The 8,029-nt window shown below is 32.4% G+C and overlaps 1 protein-coding gene across 1 annotated transcript in view; it reads left to right on the top strand.

Moving 5' to 3' along the window:
• The first annotated feature begins 220 nt into the window (after positions 1–220).
• The window catches only part of LOC108691097 (homeobox protein orthopedia-like), a 44,852-nt gene continuing 37,043 nt past the window's right edge, over positions 221–8,029 (top strand). The window contains exons 1-2 of the mRNA XM_018198736.1: positions 221–287; positions 6,626–6,760. Coding sequence (XP_018054225.1) covers positions 242–287; positions 6,626–6,760 — 181 coding nt within the window. The 5' untranslated portion in view covers positions 221–241. The remainder of the gene's footprint in view (positions 288–6,625; positions 6,761–8,029) is intronic.

The raw sequence follows: 8,029 nt of genomic DNA on the forward strand, positions 1-8,029 counted from the left end.
GGATATGGCAGTCGGCCAGTTCGCTGTTTGCCTTCCTGAGGCACGGGCCGGTCCTCAGGCTCGTCTCTATACACCTAAATACTCATCCAGGAAAGGCTCCGTGCGTCGCGCCGTCAGTCGCAGTCGCAGTTTTTTTTCTTGTCCGTGCTTCCTCGAGAGTTGAGGGTGAGGTGCTCGCGGTGTTGCGCGGATTTCCGCTTCCGCGTGCTGTATCGGAGCTACGCTCCCGGGGTTGAGCGGCATGCTCAACAATATCACCGCCGGTGGTTCCGTACACGGTATCTCCGGTAAGTACCGTATACACTTGAGTCAGAAAATCCCATCTGATTAGTGTGCGTCAACGAAACTGTGCTGGGATTGAATTAGCGATCTCGAATACCGCCGATCTCCGTCGAACGTCAGTTAAAACAATCCTTGTGTGTTAAGAATAAGCTCCAATTCCCTTAGAAATCCTCAAGCTGGCCGAGATTCACGATTCTACCGCGTTTCCTTCGCGTTTTAAATCCAAGTTCTTCAAAAGTCTTTAAACTCTACTGAGAAGAATAGTTCAAATGTTCTCCAAAATAATTGAGTGTATATTTTGGACCGGTTATGATTACATGAATTTAACACGCAATTATGGACTGTATTGTGATTAGTCCATTTTTAACTGTGACTTAAAATTAAAGTCATTATGTGTCGGTCACGTTCATCGTATCGATTATTATAATCATATTTTTAGCATTACAAGAATTAATCACGTTTTAGTTATCTGTTATGTTACTATGTAATCACGGATCATTCTAATGTTTGAAAGATCATTACTTCATCATGTATAACAAATGCATTTCAATCACGAGCATTGAACTTGCGACCAGCCATTCTTCGGAAGCCATTGATGTTTTGCCGACGGCACGTCGCTTCCGATTTACAATCCGGTGTGTTCCGTATATCGAATTAAACAAATTTTTAACCGGTGTGAAAAAACATGTGTTCGTATCTAATACAGGCTTCCAGGATTAAGTGCCAGTCGCAAGAATATCCATCGATTTTAATAGTGGCAGCCTATTTCATCTATAACATTAAAAGCGGTACCGACAAAAATATTAAATTTTTCTAATTATAATACAAGTTGGAAAGAAATGAAAGTGAATAGTAACAACAATAATAATAAACTGGAAATTATAAAATTCAAACAAACATATTAAGCATTAAGTTCTATCTTGATCGCGAATTTGGTGTTTATTTGTGCTGAATATTTTATTTATGACCAACATTACATGACAAATATAACAAGAAAACTCTGATTAAGTTGGAACTCTGATAGACTCAACCAGAAAAGTACAAATCAGACACTTATAATTAAATTTATCATATGTTCTAATCGAGACAACCAGAAATTTAATCACAATCAAAATTCTGATTAGTATAACAAAATACATTTTATTTGTACTTTTATATATACTACATAATTAAAAAAACGTTTTTCTCAGTGAATTATTAGTGCATTTCATTTCTGTGTTGAGGTTATGAAATATTAAAAAGCAACACTAAACATCGCTTTCACTTATAATTTTGCTTTTATACCTTTGAGAATGTAGAATGAAATGAAAGAAGACCAGTGATGGCACAATAATGATATAATGGTGTTAAATTTTGATACTTCAGTCTTAGAATTCAAACGCGGCGTCGAGGATCGTTGTAGCATCAGGTGTCCCATAAGAAGCGTGTTTCTTCACAGCTTTTATAAGTGCGCAAGCTAGTTTATTTCAAGCTTAACGTGTCAGCTTTTTGTTCACGTAACGTGGGATTATTATGTCGGTTTGCTACAATTAACAATCACAATTGAAAGTGACGTTGTTAATTAATCAGACATTATTACGAGTACTACGAGTGTTCCCGGTCTAATTGTAAGCGTGCTATTATAATAAAAGATATTCAAAATGAAATAGAATCTAACGGAAAGAAATATCGAACGCTAAACGATCTTCATTAAATAGATCGATTATAAATTTAGTTTTATATATAATTGTAAATCCTTCCACTGTAATTTTAAATCCTAAATCGTTCACATGCGCATTATTATAGGTCACATAACTCCGTTAAAGTTAATTACTTGCCGTTTACGGTGAAATTTATAATAGAAATATCCATATATCATCTTTCAGTATGTTAATTGCATCGACTAAAATATATAGAAAGTAGCGGTTAAATGTAAATTATTGATAGCGAATTGAAAAGTAGGCAAACAATTAATAAAATGGATCATAATATATCGCTAAATAAGTGTTATTAATACAATTGTTAATACATTTGACAATTGTTAATATTTTATATTTTGCATCATTTAATGCGAATTTTTATTCTTACTCATTTATTTTATGAAATTATATTTCTAAAATTCATTTCTAATCATGTCAGTATGTTTAATTCTATGCTTACAAAAAAGATAAATTTCAAATGAATCTGAATTCCTCTTAATCAATTTGATTTTCATCACCCGTCGGTTCGTGTAGGGACTGTTTCGCCCGGCTAATCCACTGTGAATAATCCTACCACAACTGTGGATTGCAATTAATATCGTATAATTTATTACGAAATATTTATCATATTGATAGATATTCACAGAATCTTTTTATATCATATTTATATCATATTTTATATCATACTTTTTATATTAGTTTTTTATTTATACTGCAATATTGCGACTTGCAAAAATTAATGCTTTTTATAGAAGGATGGTCAATAAAGCCATTTTTGTGCCTGCTACGATTTTACATTAAACAATTTTTTTTGTATTATATGATCAGTAGGAATGTTAGAAATAATTATTATATGAGAAAAAACTCGAGCCATAAAACTTTAATTAACTATTAATTTAGATATATCATTCTCATACCTATTTAAGCCCTTTTTATGACTAATAAGTGAATTAATGAGATATTTTCGTTCATTATACTGTTCTGCCATCATGTTAACGTCATTTTAGATTATCTATCGTACCTAAGGTGAAGATGAATACAGCTTATAATGAAGAAATGAATTTTTTTATTATTCTTGACATATGTACTTATCAAATGATATCCATATACTACAATAATGGAATTTTCAATTTAAAAAAAAATTAAAAAAAAACAAAAATCAAAAAACACAAAAATTAATAAAAATAAAAAATCTCTCTATGATTACAACTTTGACGCGGTGTAGAGGCTTAAGCCTATAGGCAACAAACAGTGATCACTATGAGTGATCCTGTGGGCCTCAACATTTAATGGGTATCGATTCGTTAAAAGTAATAAAAAAATTCATTTTTTTCACTTTGGGGACGATAGATAGTTTAAAATGACGTTAATACGTTGGTAGAGTAGTATAATGAACAAAAATATTTTATTAATTTGCTTATTAATCATGAAAAAGGATTTAAGTAGCGATATGTCTAATCTAATAATTAATTAGGACTTTATGGATCGGGTTTTTTCTCCATGTAATGATTACTTTTCACATTCCTAATGAGTATACAAAAAAATACAAAAAAAATTATTTAACGGAAATTCGTAGAGGGCACAAAAGTGACCTTATTGACCCTTCTTTCTTTATTTCTGTATAAAAGTATAATTTATTACTACGAATTATTTATCTGTAGATATTCATAGAATCACATTTCGTATATTAGTTTTTCATTTGCATTTATTATTTGCGACGTGCAAAAACTAATACTTTTTAAATTTATTTTTATATAAAATGTATTTTTATTATCTTTTTGTGTGGCATTTGCATAAAATCATGATAAAAGTATAATTCGCAATTTTTTATAAATAATAAATTATTTATTACTTATTATTGTATAATTAATAAAATTATTTGAGTTTTATCTTGTATATGTATGAGAATAAAATAATCTTATTAATTATTTTACATATATATATGGTTTCTATAATGTTTTCTTTGATTATAGCGAGTTAGATTAATTTATGACATTTTTTAAGTTAAGAAAATTTTTAAGTTAGGAAAATTTGTTTGCAACAGGTTTATTTTTTAGAATTATATAAATGAAACAATTGTCAGGTAAAGAAATTCAGGATAGAAAATTGCACAAAAGAATAGTGAAATGTGCCGGTAACACGTGACGTTGCACGTCTTCGATCTCCATCTCAAGAAAGCCGCTTCTCGAGTTTGATGATCTTAATTACCTCAACACTGATTACATTACGCGAGAAGTTGAGGAACGGTTTAGAGAGTTAGAATGTTGCAGGTGGTGAGAACTGAGTAAAGCGCTACACGTTAACTGGATTAAAAGAAAGTTATAGCTCTATTTTTTTCACGTTAAGCGTTGATTTTTTTCCATCATATTTATTCTGTCACCATGCGATTTAAACACTTGTTTCTCGTTCAATTTTAACTTAACGTTATACTGCGATTATCGAATGAACTGAATAATTACGGCAACGCATACGAATGGCGAAAGGATTTCTTTTGAAATTATTCATTTTTATTCAAATAGGATCTCGATTTCGTGCAAATCGTAATCGTCCGGAGTAATTATATCTGAGTTTACAGGAACGTGAGGGACGTCACACCGACGTTGGACTTGTTTCTCATAAATTGCATTTTATATCTGTCTTCCGTCAAATAAGATCAAACATATACTTACTAACGGTTGGCCGATTCGCAGACTACGTCGATACGTCTTCAATTATCACCCTTCAATTTATCAAAAAATGAGATTTGGGAACGTTGCGCGCATTTCGCCACACTTAAAGTGTGTCCGTTAAAATTTTTTATGATATACGTTAATTGTATTTGGTGCATTGGCCAATCCATTGAGACAACGCGGGCATAGCTCGCAAGCGTGACACGCGAATAAATACGTCTGTCACGACATTTCCGAATAGTAATGTGATTTATGACTTTATTATTCAGACGTTTCAAGCGGGTGGCTGTCAATCACGAAGTTTTCAAATGTCGATAAACGCGCGGCCAAGCGTTATAAAAATTTCGTTTTTTTTTCTATAGCCGCTTCACGTATCCTGAATTACCGTGATACTCCATGAGCGAAAAAATACACGTGTAGAACGAATGCTTAGCTGCGTCCCACGCGATCCTTTGGTGATTAGCATTTTAATTTGATTATTATCTTCGATAATCCGGTCAATTAATGCGGAATTAAATAATCTTTAACTAGAGGGAAATTATCTCGAAATAATACGGGCAATTACGCAAAGTAAATGTTGCAGATTTGTTTTTTTTTTTTGAAGATGTGCTATGATACTTTGTGATTCATGTTGGGATTACGCTGATATTTCTGTGTGTCTGATAATAAAGTTTATCATTGTTGTATACGGAGAATCTCGAGGAAGATAAAAAATAAATCCGTATAAGAATTTGAATTCTTATGAAATGAGAAGTCTTATAAACACCGGAACCATCAAATTGTATATAATAAAATAAAATCATTAAGTTCTATAACGCGAATAAGAAGTTCTATCATAAAATGACTTGTCATAAAATTCATTCATATAAAGATATTCATTCAGTTAAGTTTTACTACACGATGGCTTGATAATTCAATATTGATTCTCGGTATCTCTATATAACTTTATATCTATGGGCACACAAACGAAACTGATAGAATATTTTATATATTCTATTCTATTATTGAAGGTATGAATATTTAAATCAAATTATTAAATAACGAATTTGTATAAAATGTACAGTGAAAAGATCTTCCAGGAAATTTCTTTTTCATACAATAAACAATAATATTTTTTATTAGTTTTTTTTTAAATATTAACATTTACACAGAAATTTAGAAAAAGTACGACTTTAAGATCGTTTAGTCAATAAAAAAAAATCTTTGCATCAAACGTCTAATTTTACGAAAAATTTATCACGTATATAAATGTCAATATAAATGTCAAAACTAATAATAACCGTTTTGTACGAGCTGTTACAGTGTTTTCTATATTTTTCGCGTAGCATTGCATTTATTCCATCACATTTATTCCATTGCGCATTTGTCGTTCTCCGTGGGTGGAAATTTTTAACGAGTGGTCTTTTCCTCCTTGGTCGACGTAGAAGACGCGTCGTACGTTGTGATTGTACCTGACTAAACTAGTTTACCTCGTAAATTACGTAAGCATCTTTGACAATGCACAACGACGTGCGATACCTGCGATCTGACACATAGAGTAGTGTGGGTGTTCTGATCTGATTGTGAGATGGACACCCTCCACGATACAACGATGCGCAATGCGTTCACGTATGCACATGACGTACGCCGTGCCACATACGCTTGCATGTACGGACACGAGGTGTACATATGTACGTACGTTTATGCGTACATCTACTTGCAAACGAATATGTATTGAGTATTGAGACGTATGTTTGCGCGCTTAGAAGTCCGGAGTACGGTGACGATTCTCGCACCTCCTCGCTAAGTGATCCGTACACCCCTCGGCCAGCTTCTGCTCCTATACAAATTTAAACTACGTAGAGCGGGCGCGTGGGGCGGGCGAGCGAGAGGCATGTGCGGAGCACGAGGAAGCCCGGCAAAAAGAAAAAAGACGGGAGAAAACTGAAGCGGCGTGTCTTCTTTTTTTCTCTGCCTTCTTACTTATCCATCTCGTCGCCGCACGCTGGCACGTAGGAGCGAAGGATGCACAAGATCTGAAGCGGTACGAGAAGGAGCACGGCGTGCTGGGTGTGAATCTGGGCTCCGGTCTGTCCGCGGGTGGTGGCCTCACGCTTCATCAGGAACTGATCATGACTATGCCCGGCACAGGTACGTATAAGCTCGCTCTCGTGTCTGCTGCAAAACGTTTCATTTTCTTCCCCTCAACAATCATTCAAGAGACACGATTCAAGGGAAACGATTAACGTGCAAATCACGAGTTTAAGGATGTATTGCATGTATTTTTTAACAAAATTAAATTTGATTTTAATATGAAAATTTTTAATATGAAAATATGAACATTGTGTTTGAAAGTAATATAGTTTGGCGGCATTTCAATTTAGAATATCGATAAGAAATTATTTCATTAAGAAGTAGATGTGTGTTTTTAAAAAATAATTAAGATAAAATGAGACAATTTTCATTCAAATTATTAAGTTGTTAAATATAAATATTGACGTTAAATTGTTTATAATATTCATTTTTATATGGAAGATTTAAATTTTTAATTCCAGTCACTTTTTGCAGAGAGAGACCTAATAGAGACCATCCTTAATCTTTCATCTCACACAATTTTGATAGTAGAATAGTGTCACGATGCTAAAAAGGAATGAATAAATAAAAGGAATTTAACACGAAGAATTTAATTGCATTACTTTATGCGTCTTTTATTTACGTTTTAAGATAGTATCGAATTCGTGAATGATTCACGATTGTGAATGATTGACAGATTTCATCTGTTCATTTAACTATCTGGATGGTAAATGGAAAGATGAATCGCATCGATTTTCCACGAATATTACATGAGCAACTGCTAAGTGTATGATATATTCCCAAAACGGATTGCGCGATGTTTTCATTATGAGTTAGAAGGCGAAACCATTCTGCTGAGTGCAATAGTATATTTTTATATCATTTGGGAGAAGTGTTTAAATAGATTGAAAAAGGTATAACGCGGTATTCATTTAACCGTCATTTATCAGTTCATATTTCGTAATCATCACGATAAATTGCAATAAAAGTGTCGAAACTTAATATAACATAAGACAAGTTAAATTTATTAACAATTCGAAACTATTTAAAGCCAAAGTACAATCATGCAAATATACAGATTTAGAAACTCTTATTTAATAATAACACCTACATTGAAAAAACTGTACTAAATTTATAATATATATTTGTTTACATAATATTAATTAAATGTAAACATATACTTATTTAGTACAAAACTCATTAATTTGATTTCACTACTTTTTTATCGAGTAAATATTTATTTCTGTGCGCAAATGTTTAGAGTTAGTATTATAAAAAAATAGATTTTATATATATATATATATATATCATAAAACTTAGAAGTATTTCAGTCTCACCCATGACTTG

The sequence above is a fragment of the Atta colombica genome, unplaced genomic scaffold, assembly GCF_001594045.1.
Source record: "Atta colombica isolate Treedump-2 unplaced genomic scaffold, Acol1.0 scaffold39, whole genome shotgun sequence".
In the NCBI taxonomy this organism is placed as follows: domain Eukaryota; kingdom Metazoa; phylum Arthropoda; class Insecta; order Hymenoptera; family Formicidae; genus Atta; species Atta colombica.